Source organism: Microcebus murinus, chromosome 2 (assembly GCF_040939455.1).
Source record: "Microcebus murinus isolate Inina chromosome 2, M.murinus_Inina_mat1.0, whole genome shotgun sequence".
Lineage (NCBI taxonomy): Eukaryota > Metazoa > Chordata > Mammalia > Primates > Cheirogaleidae > Microcebus > Microcebus murinus.
In genome coordinates, this window is record NC_134105.1 from 39,067,317 (window position 1) to 39,085,558 (window position 18,242).

At 35.7% G+C, this 18,242-nt stretch overlaps 1 protein-coding gene across 8 annotated transcripts in view; it reads right to left on the bottom strand.

Annotated features, from left to right (window-relative positions):
• Positions 1–18,242, bottom strand: part of EPS15 (epidermal growth factor receptor pathway substrate 15) — a 151,979-nt gene that overhangs the window by 86,066 nt on the left and 47,671 nt on the right. For 7 of the 8 annotated variants that reach the window (XR_012915165.1, XM_075998282.1, XM_012776185.3 and 4 more), the window contains 4 exons: positions 16,638–16,763; positions 13,609–13,668; positions 2,658–2,858; positions 1,720–1,865 (listed from right to left, as the gene is read on the bottom strand). Coding sequence is in view for 7 of the 8 variants with exons in the window: in XM_075998282.1 (XP_075854397.1) it covers positions 1,720–1,865; positions 2,658–2,858; positions 13,609–13,668; positions 16,638–16,763 (533 nt within the window). In the remaining variant the exon portion in view is untranslated. The remainder of the gene's footprint in view (positions 1–1,719; positions 1,866–2,657; positions 2,859–13,608; positions 13,669–16,637; positions 16,764–18,242) is intronic. The other variant, XM_012776183.3, reaches the window with a different exon arrangement.

The following is an 18,242-nucleotide window of genomic DNA, read 5'->3' on the forward strand; positions in this document are numbered from 1 at the left end:
GAGCTGAATTAAAAAAGACAGTCACATCAACTTGAAGCCGAATGTTCACCCTGGTGTTGAGCAGGATCCTCCAATCTGGGTTTACTTTGTGCTTTCTTACCAATTTCTAGAACCACTACAGAGTAAGAGTTGTGGTGGGTCAAAGGATTCCAACATTCCCTACTCCCAAAATTTTTAAGAGTAAACAATGTTAAAGATGAAACCTAACTCTCAAAAAATTTGATTCATTGGTGGCACTAGAATGATTCTAAAACAAGCAAAACTTTTCATGTCAGCTTGTTTCCTGCAACGCTTGGAGTAGGAGGATACAAGGATCACGCCAAAGCAGATGAACAGCTGCAAATGGAGATCACATGTGAGGAGAAGGCAGCAATCTAGAAAGCTTTACAAAATCACTTTAAGAGAAACAGCAAAGGTTTTATTCTATTTTCTTTTCCTTTTTTTTTTTTTTTTTTAAAGCTCAGCTTTCTAAAGTCCTGATCTGTTAAATTCATCGAAAGCTAGTAGGATGTGATGAAAAGACTATGAGCTATGGTATCAAATAAACCTTGAATTCCAGCCTTCTACTTATCTCTTCTTGTGACCTTAGTCAAATTTTCTCCAAGCCTTAGTTTTTTCATCTATAAAGTAAAGATGATACCACCCTTTATGCAAAGTTACTATAAGAATTAAAGACATAGTAAGTCTGGGCACAATGCCAAGCCTGTGACAGCTGCCATTCATTAAGCATAGTGCCCAGTCTAGGCACTCAAAAGTGGCAGCTATTACTAGTTATGCATATTTAATCTTTCCCAGTCTTGGGTTCTTGTTCCTTTTAGGCAGATCTACTGTTCTCCTCTGTTCTTTTCTAAGTTTCTCTTTGCAGCTGTGTGGTTCTTCTTTTGATGTTTGCTGCCTCTTGAAACCTCAAGATAACCTCTGGTATAGTTAGGTAGATTGGTAGTAGGCACACTACAAAGATTTTAATACACATTATCTCATTTTATATGAAATTCATTAAAGACACTAAGGTTTGTCTCTTTCTTTTTTTATGAAACAGGGTCTCACTCTGCTTTGTCAGCTGGGTTGGAGTGCAGTGGCGTGACCACAGTTTACTATAACTTTGAACTCCTGGGCTCAACCGATCTCTCACTTCAGCCTCCCAGGTAGCTAGGACTACAAATGCACACCACCACACCAGGCTAATTTTTGTATTTTTTGTAGAGATGGGAGTCTCGATATGTTGTAAAAGCTGGTCTAACTCCTGGCCTCAAGAAATCCTCCCACTTCAGCCTCCCAAAATGCTGGGATTACAGTTATGAGCTGGCCGGGCTTGTCTTTTTTTAAGAATCAAGTATATTGTTCCTACGTAAAGGCTTGAAAATATACACAACACCCTACAGAATTATGCAGGTATGCCTTGAAGATACTGTTTTTTTATATTGTTTAAATTTCAGATATTTATACTCTCTTAAGATTTTAACTTTAACTGATATGGACAGCTGCTGCATTTTAACATTCTAATAACAATTAACTGACATTGTCAATCTTAAAAAGCTTCACGTAACCCATTCTCAAGTTTTTGTCTATTACCCAGAAGAATTCTTCAGATTGAAATTTTCTCTATAAAGAATTCTGAAACAAAAATTGTCCTACTTACAAATGAAAAAAAGTAAGAATGTATAAAATTGGAGTTAATGCAAAATCATATTAAAAAAATTAATTTAAATAGAGTCTTACCAAATATGGGCTAGTAAGGCAGAAGGTAAACCTGTTTTCAGGAAGATTTCACGAACCTCCAATCCAGATACAAATCCATCCACATCTTTATCAGTTTTCAGGAAGATTTCATCATATTTAGCTTTTTCTGCAGGGGATACAACCCACTACAGGGGGAGAAAAAAACAGTATTTCTGCCAAAATGAAACAAACTGAAGTGTAATCTTTTAATCCATGACAATATGTCACTAATTTTGAACTATTCTACCCTCTAACTACAGCAACACTGTATCATTTCTATATCATATCTCAATCAAATTGCTGTGGTAAGGAGAAAATAACAGAAGAAAAATATAGGTCAATTAGTACTATATTTATAAATGCACATTTTACTTTTTTTTCAAGTAATGAGTAAATTCAAGCATAGTTAACTCTTGATTTATGAATGCCCACATTAATATAGGTAACTGAGTCTATATAAACAAAATATTCAGACAATTCTCCATCTTCATTTTTTAAAGCTTCACTCAGCAGTCTTAACTATGGCCAGACTGGCTGATTTGCATAAATCTGCCATTATCTGCCTTTTATTCAACCTGGTATGAGGCAGGCTGGAGGGAGAAAAAGGCCTTGGACAACCCAGAACTGGAAAATGTGATCCCAAAATCAAGAGTTAACAAGAGCTTAAACAAACAAACAAAAAAACAACTATTAATTATGCCAGGGCAAGCATGCCATGTTAGCATGGAGCATCTTCCATTTCTAACTTTAATTCCCTAAGGCCAAATGCAGATGAAATGTTTGCCTCCTCTGGAACATCACATTATGTAGATTCAACCAGAGGGAGCTTTAAATTTTTGATCCCTTTGATTGTTCCTTCTATCTTTATCAAGTAATCAACTGTTATATGCCATGCACTTTTGTTTAAAAAAAATCCTTTAACACTGATAAATCTATACCTGTCTTAATGGTGCTTTGGTAGGTAAAATGCCTACAGGTGGTAAGGAGTGGTAAGATTCCTTGGCTGATGCTGAAGAGGGGATCAACCCCACAGAGCCTGATATACTGACCGTTTTTCTCTTGGAAGGTGGCACCAAAGCTGGAGGCAAGGACATTGGCACAGGTTCTTTCTCCAGTGCACGGTATACCAAAAACATGGCCTTCAAAATAAATGAAGTGGGGTTACATATATTAAAACAATTTAATATTCACCCAACTGATTACTGTTCATCAACAAATCATCTTCAAGCTATCTCAAATCCTTTTTTAAAAAATTAAGGTGGGAGATAAAGAGGAAGAAAAGAGGGAAGGATGAAAGGAAGAAGGGAGAAAAGGAAAGAAATCAAAGCTAAACAATTTTTAGGAAGATATCCTTAGCAAAAACTTAGAGACATGCCCTTCAACTAAAGTTCTTGTAATGTCAAGGGCAAAAGACAATTTGGGAAAAAAATATCAGCAAAGAAAGAGGTGATCTCCCTAATATACAAAAAGGTCCTAGAAATTAGAAGAAAAACCAAAATCCAACAGAAAAATAGACAAAGAGTATGAACAGATCTTTTATAGAAAAGTAAATACCATAAATGGCCTATCCTTTAACGTATAAAAATATGCTCAAACTCACATGAAAACTGTAAGGTAAAACTATACTGAAATCCCATTTTCCATCTAATTGGCAAAAATCCAAAGTTTCATAATATATTTTGTTGCTAAACTGTAAGGAAACTCTCATACATTGTTAATGGAAGCTGAGGAGTAGCATAATATGCCACCTCAAAACATGTTACTTTGGTATAAGGATTATTTTGAGCTGAGGACAACTAAGAAGTAGCAGATACAAGAAAAGCTCTCTGCCCTCCCAGTGTCTGCCTAAAAGCAGGACATAAATTTACAAAGGTGTCCCTCCTCCCTTCTCTACAAGGAAAACTAAAAAGTTCCTCCCCAAACAACTTTAGACCCTTATCAGCCTGGAGATGCCACCAGAATAATCTACCTAACAAACTTTGCTAAGTAATTTTTATTGACCATTAGTTTCCCATTTATTTGAGAAACTCAAGAGACTCAAGGTCCTTTTCCTTTGTCTTATCACTTCTCTAAAAATTTATTATACTTTGTTGTTACATAAGCCTGAATTGTAAGCCATATCTTTGACAGTTACAATTTCCCAGTTTCACACATGTATATATAAAATATATACATGCTAATAAACTTCTATTTTTTTTCTTGTTAATCTGACTTTTGTTATTTGGCTGGGGGTCCCAGCCAAGAACTTATAAGGGTAGAGGGAAAATTATTTTTCCTCTCCTAAAAAGCTCAAAATGGTACTATCCCTACCTAAGGGCAAATTGGCAACATCCACCAAACTGCAGTATTTCCCCTTTGATTTAGCAATTCCATATCTGGGAATCTATCCTTAGATTACCTGCCTACATATGAAATGCTGTATGCAAAAGGTTATTAATTGCAGCATTGTTTGTATCAGCACCCAAGTGCCCATCTACAAAAAAAAAAATGATTTAAAAAATTATAGTATATCTATATAATGAAATACTATGAAACATTAAAAAAATCATGGATAATATTCTCTATCTTAACTGTTTGGTGGGGCCTTCACAGGTATATAATTGACAAAACTCATCAAATTATATACTTAAATTGGATGCAGTTTGTTGTACATAAAGTAGTCCTCAATAAAATTGACCAGGAAAAAGAGATTAATGGATTTCTCTATAATAAAAGACATCCAAGATATGCCATTTAACATGAAAAAGTAGTGCTGACCAGTGTGTATAATATGTTATCTTTTGTGGTAAGGAGGAAACAATTATTCACATTTGTTTACATATGCATTAAGAAATTCTAGGAGAATAAACAAGAAAGTAAGAAAATTGGCTGGTTATAGTACATGGGTAAATGGAGCAGTTGAGAGCAGGGATGGAACTGAGAATTTTTTCACTGAATATCTTTTTTTTTTTTTTTGAGACAGAGTCTCGCTTTGTTGCCTAGGCTAGAGTGAGTGCCGTGGCGTCAGCCTAGCTCACAGCAACCTCAAACTCCTGGGCTCAAGCAATCCTCCTGCCTCAGCCTCCCGAGGAGCTGGGACTACAGGCATGTGCCACCATGCCCGGCTAATTTTTTCTATATATATATATATTAGTTGGCCAATTAATTTCTTTCTATTTATAGTAGAGACGGGGTCTCGCTCTTGCTCAGGCTGGTTTCGAACTCCTGACCTTTGAGCAATCCACCCGCCTCGGCCTCCCAGAGAGCTAGGATTACAGGCGTGAGCCACTGCGCCCGGCCTGAATATCTTCTTATATTGATTTCTGAACCATGAAAATGTATTGCCTACTTCAAAATATTTTTAATTAATAAATATATAAATCACTTGTACAAAATGGGACAACCTGCATATAGACTGTCCAGGATACATCCTCCTCATTTTTTTTTTTTTTTTTTGAGACAGGGTCTCACTCGGTCACCCTGCTAGTGTAGGGGCACCACTGCAAACTCAAACTCCTAGCCTCAAGCAATCCTTCTGCCTCAGCCTTCCAAGTAGCTGGGACTGCAGGTATACGCCACCACTCCTGGCTAATTTTTCTATTTTTTGTACAGACTGTATCCTCCTCATTTTAAAGGATTCAAGGCACCTCCAAGACTTTCAGAAGATTAACAGTTTTCATGGCTATCTTTAAGCATAAGAAATTACTCAAAAGTAATCTCTAGAAACATTCCAAGAGGAACCAGAAAAAAGTATACATTTCTTCTTTTTTCTTCCACTGCAAATCCTAATTCTACCCAAAGGAAATTTGTTTTTAATTATATGTTTTTGTAGGGCTTTCAAGTCAATATTTATTGAACACACAATATAACAAGACTGATCTGTGATTTCCATGATTACTAATGTCATTTTACAAATGAAGAAACTGAGGCTGAGATGCTAAGTAACTTGCCCAATACGATACAGTAAAGAAAGTGATAAAGTTCAAACCAAGATCTTCTGGCTACAAAGCTCTTGCTTTTTCCAGGTTTAACCAGCTTTATTAGTAGTACACATGTAATTTTACAATACCATGTTTTCCTTTACAACCAATAAAACTAAGCACTAACCTATTAGTACCTAAATTTTACTGGGCCTCAGAATTATTTGAACAGCTTGATATAGAGCAGATTTCTGGGCCCTGCACCCAGAATTCTGGAATCAGTAAGGCTGGGTTGGGCCTGAGAATTTGCATTCTAACAAGTTCCCAAGTGATGCTGATGATATTTGTCCAGGGACCACATTTTACCACTTGACCCAAACCAAGAATTCTCCTCTCTCCATTTGCTAGCCAACTTGGAAGAATTCAGTTTCAGTTTTAGAAATACACAAACTTTCTATCTCCAAAAGTTTGAAACTCTAGAAAGAAAACAATCTGGCTACCAAATACTTTCAAGCAAATTCAAAATATATGTAGTATAACATTATTAGTTGGCACCAAGCTAAGATAAGTGACTAGCATGCACATTAACAGTCAGCACTCCTCTTAACGCAGATGGAAATCATTTCCTGGAAAAGTGGACACTAGAAGCAAGAAAGCAATGTTAGCCATCTGCTACCAATAGACAACACATTTTTTTGAAAGTTAAAAAAATACAATTATTAATTCCATGTTGCCTTGAAAATAGCTTCCCATACAAAACTAAAGCCAAAAATTTTTCCACCAAATAAAACAGAAAAAGTGAATGGAATACTTTAAATACTGCTAAGTTGTGATTCTGTTTGTTTTCTTAGTACATTGTACTTTATCCTATGCAAGTCTGCCACTGAAACAAAGATGGCAATTAAATCAAATGCTAGGCCATACTCAACTATAACAAAAAAACATAGTTGTCAAACTGAAATGTACTAGCAAATACATTTATAGGAGAGAGACAGACACTTAAAGAAACATTTAGAATGTCTTTTTGATGATTTCAAAGTAAAAGCATCAAGCCAGGCATGGTGGTACACGCCTATAATCCCAGCACTTTGGGAGGCTAAGGTGGAAGGATAAATTGAGCTCAGGAGTTGGAGGCTGCAATGATCTATGACTGCACTTGGGCAACAGAGTAACACTCTGCCTCTAAAACAAAGGAAAAAAAGCAACAAAGTAAAAGCATCAAAAATAAATCTAAATTAGGGAAAGAGAGAATTTAACTTTACTGTTGCAGTCAGTTAACAATAGCTGCTCACTTTTTCTAATATTTGTTCATTGTCCATGCTTTTAGTGGCCATCAGAATCACCTGGAGGGCTTTTATAATACAGATTCAGTCTGGGGCAAGGCTCAAGAATTTGCAGTTCTAAGGCTGTGCACGGTGGCTCATGCCTGTAATCCTGGCACTCTGGGAGGCCAAGGCGGGAGGATCACTCAAGGTTAGGAGTTCAAAACGCCTGAGGGGCCGGGCGGGTGGCTGACGCCTGTAATCCTAGCACTTTGGGAGGCCGAGGCGGGCGGATTGCTCAAGGTCAGGAGTTCGAAACCAGCCTGAGCAAGAGCGAGACCCCGTCTCTACCAAAAATAGAAAGAAATTAATTGACTAACTAAAAATATATATATACAAAAAATTAGCTGGGCATGGTGGCACATGCCTGTAGTCCCAGCTACTCGGGAGGCTGAGGCAGGAGGATCGCTTGAGCCCAGAAGATTGAGGTTGCTGTGAGCAAGGCTGACGCCATGGCACTCACTCTAGCCAGGGCAACAAAGTGAGACTCTGTCTCAAAAAAAAAAACAGCCTGAGCAAGAGCGAGACCCCATCTCTACTATAAATAGAAACAAATTAACTGGCCAACTAAAAATATACAGAAAAAATTAGCAGGGCATGGTGGCGCATGCCTGTAATTCCAGCTACTCGGGAGGCTGAGGCAGGAGGATCGCTTGAGCCCAGGAGTTTGAGGTTGCTATGAGCTAGGTTGACACCACAGCACTCTACCCATCACAGCACTATAGCCGGGGCAACAGAGGGATACTCTGTCTCAAAAAAAAAAAAAAAAAAAAAAAAGAATTTGCAGTTCTAATAGGTTCTCAGGTGATGTTGATATTGCTGACAAGAGACCACACTTTGAGAACCAGTCTTTTTAAGAGTTTTCTTAGCAGTTTTACTTGACCATTGGTTTACTCAAGCAGTTGAACTGCCTGTTATCATTTCTTAAAATTATAATCTGGTATGAAAATTATCAGGTACTTCTTGTGTTTTCCAAGTAGTACAAGTTATCTTTATCAATTTAGTTCAACAAAATGTTTACTAAGAAATTGCTGGCCAACAGGCATTTTATTGTGCTAAGCATCAGAAATACAAAGGTAAAAAGATCTCGGCCAGGTGAGATGACTCACATCTGTAATCCTAGCACTCAGGCCAAGGCAGGAGGATTGTTTGAGCAAGACTTCAAGACTTCAAGACCAACCTGAGTAAGAGCAAGACCCTGTCTCTAAAAACATTTTTTAAAAAAGAAAAAAAAATCCCCCATTTTTACAACCCAATAAAACAGCAGATATGTAAAAGAAAAAAAAAATTTTTTTAAGAGGGTGTGGGGTGGGCAGCCGTGCTGCATTCTAGTGACTGAGTCCAACCTCCTTCACCAGACCCAGAAAAGGTTTTGATGATACAACCTGCCCACTCACTTTGAGTCATAGGTGCTGTATGATCCCTTTACCATACCCAAACTTTCTCTACAGCTTCATTTTCCAATTTGGCTGCATGTTGGAGTCACTTGAGGAGTTTAATTAGTTTTTTTCCCCCAGAAAATTATGTCTCTGTGTTGCCCAGGCTAAAGTGCAGTGGCATCAGTGTAGCTCACAGCAGCCTTGAATTCCTGGGCTCAAGTCATCCTCCTGTCTCAGCCTCCTGAGTAGCTGGGACTACGGGTGTGCTCCACCACACCTGGCTAATTTTAAAATTTTTTTGTAGACACGGAGTCTTGCTATGTTGCCCAGACTGGTCTCCAACTCCTGACCTCTAGCAAACTCCTGGCCTCACTACATATGTAAAAATGTCAATACAACGTGATACATGTTAATACAGACAAATATAGCTCCTTTATAAATCTCCAAGTACCAAAAACTCTTCATATAATGAGGACCCAACAAATGCTACTGACAAAAATTTAGACTACTTTCAGTATAACTTACCAAACAGAAAAATTTATGGCTTAGAAAGAATGTAAAAGACAATAAATAGATGTAAAAAGGTCCTGAGTCTACACTTCCAAAGAATAGAGTAGGAAAGGGTAAAAACAGCAACTTTACAATGGAGAAACCTAACAAACACCATCTTAACCAAGTGGTGAAGGTTAACATCACCAGTGATGTCACATGGATACCATGCACCCCCTGATATAATGTGATGACAAAGGCATTTCACCTCCATAGTGTTCTCTGCAAAAACCCATTCTTCCGGTCCAATCATGAGAAAAATATCAGACAAACCTAGATTGGAAAACATTCTACAGGTTATCTGGCCAGTATTCTTTAAAAATGTCAGTCATAAAAAGCAAGACAAGACTGACAAATTGTCATATACCAGAAAGAATGAAGAGACATAGCAACTAAATACAACGTGATACCCTAGACTGGATCCTGGGACAGAAAGGAAAAACTGGTGAAACCCAAATAAAGTCTAGAGTTTAGTTAACAGTAATGTTAGTTTCTTAGTTTTGACAAATGTACTATGCTAATGTAATATGTAAACAATAAAGGAAAACAGTGAGGGGTATTGAGAAACTGTACAATCTAAGTTCATTTAAAAAAGGGGGGGGGAGCATGACTCTAGAAAGCTCCAGATTCTAAGCTTATAATTGCTGTGCTTAGAGGAGCTAAATTATAGGATCTTGTTAAAACCTAAAAATCTATGAAAAAGCATGAGCATAAGCTTATTCACTAAATTCTAGCTTACTAGATTAAGGGGCCTTTCCTTTTAAATTCAAAAGCAGTAGACTGAGCTTTAATAAAACAAAGAACTCTTTCACAGAATAAGACTATATACATGCAGAACTCACCCCACAAAGAAAATAATAAACTTTAACATAATTATCAGTCACTTCCTTTGGTTCAAGGGCAATACCACAATTTTATATACAGTTTGAGTTTTCAAACTGGTAACAGAGAGAAAAAATTTTCCCCTTTGCAAAATGTCCCCTTAATGTGCCACCAGAGACTTTCTACTAAATGGGTCAGAATTAAAACTGGGAGATACCGTGTTTCCCCGAAAATAAGACCTACCCATAAAATAAGCCCTAGCAGGATTTCTAAGCATTTGCACAATATAAGTCCTACCCTGAAAATAAGACCTAGTGATGGGCGGGACTACGCAGCATATCTGCATAACCCATGCATTTCGTCTAGTGGAGCCGTAAAGAAGACAAGCAGCCCTTCTCATCTGCCCCATGAGAGCTCTATTGCTCGCATGAGAGATTGGGGCCAATGGTTCTAAAGGAAATAGAGTCGCAAGAAATTCAGGATGGAATTCGGGGTTTGGAGAGTTATGATGATGTTCCAGAAGACAACGACTTAACTATATTTGAATAAATGTAGATTGTTGTACCATACTTTAAAAAAATAACACATTCCCTGAAAATAAGCCCTAGGCTGTTTTCTTGAGGAATAATAAATATAAGACCCTGTCCTATTTTTGGGGAAACACAGTATATTTCTAATGTCCTTATAATCTACTCAGATAATTCATCAATGAGTAAACAGAATACTGATACACAGCAGATATTAAAATATCCAGATTCAAGGGGGTTGATATGGTTTTTTAATCCACTTTATTCTTTATCTTTATATATGTACATACACATATATATTCACATACACAAAACTCACAAGTCATTTTAGTTATGGCCAGAACACCCATGGCCATGCCAACACCTGACGTTTACAAACTCACTTTAAAGAAACCCCCAAAATTCAAAGATATCTAGATTCTGAATTTTTAATTACACCACTGGGTTTTTGAGAATCTGAACGAACATTTACATTTGAAAAGAAACAGGGCCATTCATTAAAGGTTCACATGGCAACAGGAGCTACATAAGTTAGAATATTTATTTGTTTATTAATTCCAATCAGAAAAATAAACAAACCTAAAATCCCATTTATGCTATAAAAGAAAAGTAAGAAATTGCTTAAGAATTTTAAAAGTAAGCCTAGAACATAAAGATTCAGGTTCAATCAAGTTTGGGTTCATTGGTGAATGAAGTTATTCTTAAAAAAAAAATCTATCTTATAACTCAACAAAAGAAGTTAGAATTTCTCATTGATTTCATTTTTATCTGTTCCCATTCAAAAAATAAACACAGCAGATACTGGGTCCTTAAACAAACAAAAACCTTTAATCCAAAGGGAAATGGTAAGAATTTTAAAGGTAAGTCCTAAACACAAAGATTCTTATGTTCAATTCAGTTTTTATTAATAAGCAAAGCAAGAAACTTTGGGGGAAAAAAATCCTAAATTATACTTTAATAGATCAAACCTGGCAGAGTATAAATTGCCAAAAGGACTAATCATACGAATAAGTACATTATCTTTACACTTCAATATTAAGAAATAAATTTAAAATGTTCATATCTTAGTTATTCCACTATTGTAAAAGTATTTTCAAAATTGTATCAATTTTCAAGGAAGAGTAAGGGCAGCTCTTAAAATTCAGTTTTTAAAAAATTTTGATGCTTTTAAATATAAAGACAAATCAATGACTTACAATTATAGTTACACTATGTTACAGTAACTATAATTTTTAAAAAATAGTATAGATCATCCTGCTCCACTCATGAAAGTAAAAGGAAAGTTAAAGATATATCAGGCAAATTCTAACAAAAAGAATATTAATAAAGCTATTAATGTTGAAAATATTGCAAGGAAAATTCTAGAATCAAAAGAACTAAATTAACTGAGCAAAATCTATAATTTGCATCACACACACACACAAAAAAAAACCATTATAAAATCTTCTGGTGTTGGAAGGTAAGAGAGAAAGAAAAGAAGTAATACAGAAGAAATAAGTATGAGTACAGGGAAAAGTGTCCAAAGTAAAAATCCCTTATCCAAAATGCCTGGGACTAGAAGTGTTTTGGATTTCAGATATTTTTGGATTCTGGAATATTTGCATATACATAATGAGATATATTGTGGATGGGACCTAAGTGGAAACACAAACTTTATTTATATCTCATATACAACTTATACACATGGCATAAAAAATAATTTTATATAAACCTGTTAATAATTTTGTGCATGAAACAAGTTTTGATTGTGATCCATCACATGATGTCAGGTGTAGAATTTTCCACTTGTGGTATTATGTTGGCACTCAAAAAATTTCAAATTTTTGAGCATTTCGGACTTTGGATTTTCAGATTAGGGATATTCAATCTGTATTTACTATTAGTGGAACAGGACATTATAAGAGAATTTTCACATTAACAAGGGGAGACAAATGAATAAATTACAACTTGATAATCAGCAACAATAAGGAACAGAAAAAAAGAGAAAATAATAATGTAAAATAAATATAAGAAAGAAGACAAAAATCAACAGGTAGATCATTATTTTAGACAGAAACAATCAAATTAGGTAAAAAATTAAAAACAGAAATGTATCATTTTCAAGAGAGATACACAATAAACATAAAAAATATCAGGTAATTCAAATAAAAAGAGAACAGGAAAGGCAGTATTTAAAATTACAAAAGCTAGAATTTAAAGTTAGAAAAAATTTCTGAAGAATGTACATGGGGAAAAACCAAATGTGCCAAAATAGTCAACAATTAGTAAATCTAGAAGAAGATACAGGGGTGTTTACTATTTAAAACAATTTAAAGTAGTAATTCCCCACAAACTGTGTTTATAATTCTTAAATTATCCTTTTAATAAAGGTTTCTTTTATTTAAAAAAAAAAAGTCAGTTGCCTAGGAAAAGTCAGTTGCCTATATTCAGGGGGAAAATTTCCTTTAAATGATTCAGTATAAAATGATGAGAAGTAAAGAAATTTAGTGCTCTTTGTAAAGTAAACAAAAATAAACAAGAGGGAATTAAGATAAAAACTGAAAAAGATGAAACAAAAAATCAAAATATAATAGAAAGGATAAATAAATCCAAAAGGTGGTTCTTTTAAAACATCAATAAACCAGACATAATCACATTAAACAAAAAAAAAGAAAAAAAAAAGAAACAGAAAAAGAAATACTTAGGATTTATAATGAGAAAAGAACACAACCACAAAACCAGAAGAGATTAAGAGAATAACGCAAATTTGTAACAAGTTTGAAGGTAAAAGAAAGACAATTCCTTAGCAAAATAAGAAGAGATACAAAATTTAAACAGAATAATTTCCAAATAAGTGAATGAAAAGAAAATTAGAGATTTACCATTGATAAATCCACAACACAGTTTCATCTAACATTTAAGAAAGAGATGAATACAATCCTCTTTGGAATTAACCAATTACTAAGATAACATGTCTTCAGATAACATGTCAAAACTTTTCTGACTTCATAAACGAAATGAAACTAAAGTGCTATTATGTTTCCTTTTAATGAAATAAATGTGAAAATGATACATTTGAAGCAAAATTATTTGGTAAGAGAAGCAGGTACTGAGACATCTGGTCAAATTGTGATAAAAAGATAATATCGCTCAGCACCTTAGAGTATATTATCCAAAGCATATATTCCTATGTACTTAAATTCAAATAAAATGAAGATGGCAAAATACACATTTTCTGTTATCCGTTTGTTTAGGAAATATTTATTGCTTCCCTAGAAATTCTAGGTAAAAAGGTACATACCAACAATCTGATGGAAATATATTTTTTTCTAAGGATAAACTACAAGAGAAAATTTTCACATGAGAAAATTATTAAGATGTTAAAGATTTTAAGAGCATTAGGTTAACTTACAACTGCAAACTCATCTCTGTCAAGCATTCCATCGTGGTCAATGTCACTCAATTCCCAAACCTTAAAGAGAGAAGAATTAAGAAAGATTAATGTTCTTTTCATTTCATGTGCTACTTGGGGGGAGAAAAAGTGTACTGGTGAGAGTAAGAGTGGAGATGAGCATGTACCTGGTCATTAAGTGCCTCAAAAGAAGTTTACACTTTATTCTAAATGCAATGAGAAGCTGCTAAAAGGTTAGTTTTAAGTAATAAAATGACAAGATTATATTTACAATTTAGAAATTTCATACTGACCACACAGTGGAGAAATAACTTGTAGGAAACAATACCCCAAAAAATCAACATTTATTGAGCACCTAAAATCTATATAACACTGATCCAATAATAGCAGTGCTAGTCCTGGTGGCAAGGTGGTCATCATGATGCATCATCATGGCAGCTTGCATTCAAAGAGTCTATAATAAGCACTGCAGTAGCACCTTATATACATTATCACATTTAATCCCAACAACCCTATAAACTGGGAACTATTCCCATTTTAAGGATTGGGAAACTGAGACATAGTTTTTTAATGATCTGCCCAAGGTCACAAAACTAGAAAGTGGTGCAGCCAAGGATTTGACCCTATGTAATCTTCTTAAGCAGGGAATTAAAGAAAGGGCAAGAGGTTTAATGAGAGGAGATATGGTCTGAAAAAGAAGAGAGGTAGAGAGAAATCACTATAGAAATAGCAAAAGAGTAGCTGGCAACAGGAAAGAACCCAGCTGAAGTTGGTGATGATGAATTTACAGTTAACACCAATCTTATTAGACTTTCTCAGTAGTCCATAGGCAACTACAGAGAAGGCGGATAATTAACTTCATGCAAACTTAGATTTCCAACATTCAGGAGAAGTGGCAGAATAACATGACAAAAGGAGCTAAGGATAAGGACATGGAACAGTGGACCAAAAGCTAGGGGAAGAGTTTTAGTTTTATAAGATGAAGAGTTGTAAAGATGAATGGTGGTGATGACTGCATAACAATGTGAATGTACTAAATACTACTTGCTGGTAAATTTAAAATTGGTTATGATGGTAAATTTCATGTTATGTGTATTTACCACAATGTGAAAAAATTAAAAAAAAAAAAAAAGAGGAAGCCAGGCTTGGTGGCTCATGCCTATAATCTTAGCACTCTGGAAGGCTGAGGTGAGATCACTTGAGCTCAAGAGTTCAAGACCAGCCTGACCCCTGTCTACTAAAAATAGAAAAAATTAGCCAGCCATGATGGTAACACCATAGTCTCAGCTACAGGAGGCTGAGGCAAGAGGATGGATTGAGCCCAGGAGTTCGAGACTGCAGTGAGTGATGATGACACCACTGCACTCTAGCCAAGGCAACAGAGTGAGATGTCTTCAAAAAAAAAAAGAAAGAAAGAAAGAAAGAAAGAAAGAAAGAAAGAAAGAAAGAAAGAAAGAAAGAAAGAAAGAAAGAAAGAAAGAAAGAAAGAAAGAAAGAAAGAAAGAAAAGAACTCTAAAATTTAAAAGTATTAGTGAAGGCAAAGAATTAAAAGTCTTGCAAGTATCTAGGAAAGAAATCTAGATAGACATGAAGTTCAAGTTAGAGAGTAAAATACATGAGGCAGGCGCAATGGCCCACGCTTGTAATCCTAGCACTCTGGGAGGCCAAGGCAGGAGGATCACTTGAGGTCAGGAGTTCAAGATCAGCCTGAGCAAGAGCGAGACCCCGTCTCTACTTAAAAAAAAAAAAAAAAAAAATAGAAAGAAATTAGCCAGACAACTAAAACTATATACAAAAAATTAGCCAGGCATGGTGGCTCATGCCTGTAGTCCCAGCTACTCAAGAGGCTGAGGCAGAAAGATTGCTTGATTCCAGGAGTTTGAGGTTGCTGTGAGCTAGGCTGATGCCACAACACTTGAGCATAGGCAATAGAGCGAGACTCTTGTCTCAAAAAAAAAGAGAGAAAATTATATGATTTCAGAGATGAAACTATTCTTTACAAAAAGACACCATGATACAGCCATGGAGTGGGTGGCAGATATAAAATACTAATGGTCTCTAGAAATTAACTCAAGCAATTGGGAGATCAGCACAAAGAAAAAAGGACCTACTTAAGGGGTGTATATATAAAACTAATTTCAACCACTCATATTTTACAGGGAATAAGCAAATACAGAAACAAATAATTTTATATATTAGGTCAGAACACAAAAAATTATGTAACATGGCTGAGTGCAGTAGTGGCTCATGCCTATAATCCTAGCACTTTGGGAGGTTGAGGCGGGAAGATTGCTTGACATCAGGAGTTCAAGACCAGCCTGAGTAACATAACCAGACCCCATCTCTACAAAAAAATCAAAAAAATTAGCCATGCACGGTGGTGCAGGCCTGTAGTCTCAGCTACTCAGGAGGCTGAGGCAGGAGGATCACTTGAACCCGGGTGTCCAAGGTTGCAGTGACCCATAATCACCTCATTGCATCCAGCCTGAGCAACAGAGTGAGACCCTGTCTCGAAAAAAAATTTTTTATAATACAACTTTAACATATTCATTGCCACACTAGAAAAAAAATTTATTTTTCCTTGGGGCCATAGTGTTTTATTATGAAAATAGTACAAAAACTTTGAAAACAAAACGATCCTTTGTAATTTAAAATTTGTTATTCTTTATTGTTTTCTGTGCCTGAGTTATATGTAACTAAATTGTCAATATTAATTGTAACAATAAGAACATCAACAATTAAGATTTTCAGGAACCAATTGCAGAGTTTTGCCCAGGGGCCACCCATCACATAACATTTATGTTACAGAATGGCAGGGTAAGTTGCCAACTCCCAAGGTAGAGACATGTGAGTTACATATGCTTCACAAGGCCCCAGCCTCAAAACTAGGGTGAGTTAAACACAACTCACATGGCAGTTGATGTGTTAAAATTAAGGTCTGTGTATTTTTTAAGAATGCAGCTATAAGTGCTCCTCGTAGATATAAAATCAAAACAAAAATTACATTTAGAATTTAATAATATCTTACTCTTCCAAGGATATCCACAGGTAACTTAGAGTTGAGTAACACTGGTTTCACTTTATCACCGGACAGAAATCCATTCACTGGGCTTAAACTATCAAAAATTGCATCATATTTGGCCTTGTCTTCAGACTACAATATAAAAAAAAAATCATAAGTTAAAAAATGGTGAAAAAGATTTAACTGCAATTATAAAAATCAAGTCCTCAAAGAACAGACTACGTATTTTTTTCAATTATCATTTAAAAAACATTTTTACTTTCATCAAAATAAAGTATTTTTGGAATGCTATACAAGTAAAAATATTTATATTATAGCAAATAATAATTTCAATGTGACTCTACTCAAGAGTCCAGTGTTCCCCATTCCTTTTTTGGCTAGAACACCATCTTTGTTTTTCTATTCCTAGGTTAGAATCAAAAGATTTCAGAAAGACAGTAGGGCTTTGAAAAGCAACTAGTCCAACCCTCTCACTTAAAAAGACCAAGGGCAAGAAAGTAACTTTTATAACACAGCTAGTCAGTGACATTCTATGGCTTTCTAAACATAGGAAGTTTATGTGTTACGTATACTTCAAATTCACACAAATAAGTTTTTGAAAATTAATTCACTGGTATAAGGCTGTGGTCTCCAATCTTGGGCTGCAAACTACCTCCCCCCCTGACCACCTCACCCCACCTTGGAAAAATTGTCTTCCATGAAACCTAGGAGTGGGGAGGGGGAGCCCCACACAGCAGGAGGTGAGCAGGGGACAAGCTTCTTCATCTGTATTTACAGCCACCCCCCTCCCCATTGTTCAAATCACCTGGCTGAGCTCTACTTCAACCCCTGTCCACCCCACTTCTGTGGAAAAACTGTTTTTCATGAAACCCATCCTTGGTGCCAAAAAGGTTGGGGATCACTGCTATAAAAAATAAACATCAAGATTCCTCCATTTTTCCCCAAACAAGATTCCTTTCTTTTGTACACAACAAGGTATTTAAAAATCTTGAAAGTTACTTGTATAACCTGGAAAACTATTATTCATTTGCCTAGTCAAGGCCAAATTCCTATACTTTATAAAATTAGTTAACGGGCCACAGATACGCAGACATAAAAATCAAAATCGTGGCCGGGCGCTGTGGCTCACGCCTGTAATCCTAGCTCTTGGGAGGCCGAGGCGGGCGGATTGCTCAAGGTCAGGAGTTCGAAACCAGCCTGAGCAAGAGCGAGACCCCGTCTCTACTATAAATAGAAAGAAATTAATTGGCCAACTGATATATATATAAAAAATTAGCCGGGCATAGTGGCGCATGCCTGTAGTCCCAGCTACTCGGGAGGCTGAGGCAGAAGGATCACTGGAGCCCAGGAGTTTGAGGTTGCTGTGAGCTAGGCTGACGCCACGGCACTCACTCTAGCCTGGACAACAAAGTGAGACTCTGTCTCAAAAAAAAAAAAAAAAATCAAAATCGTTTAAAAAAAAACTGTACACATTTATCAAAGATCATTTGATCTGATGTATTCTAATATTGTTTTAAAATTACAAATTTTAAAACTCTGGTAAGATATCTATAGCCAATATTTTGCCTCTGAAAAACTATGCTACAAAATATCCATTTCTGAAAAAAATTT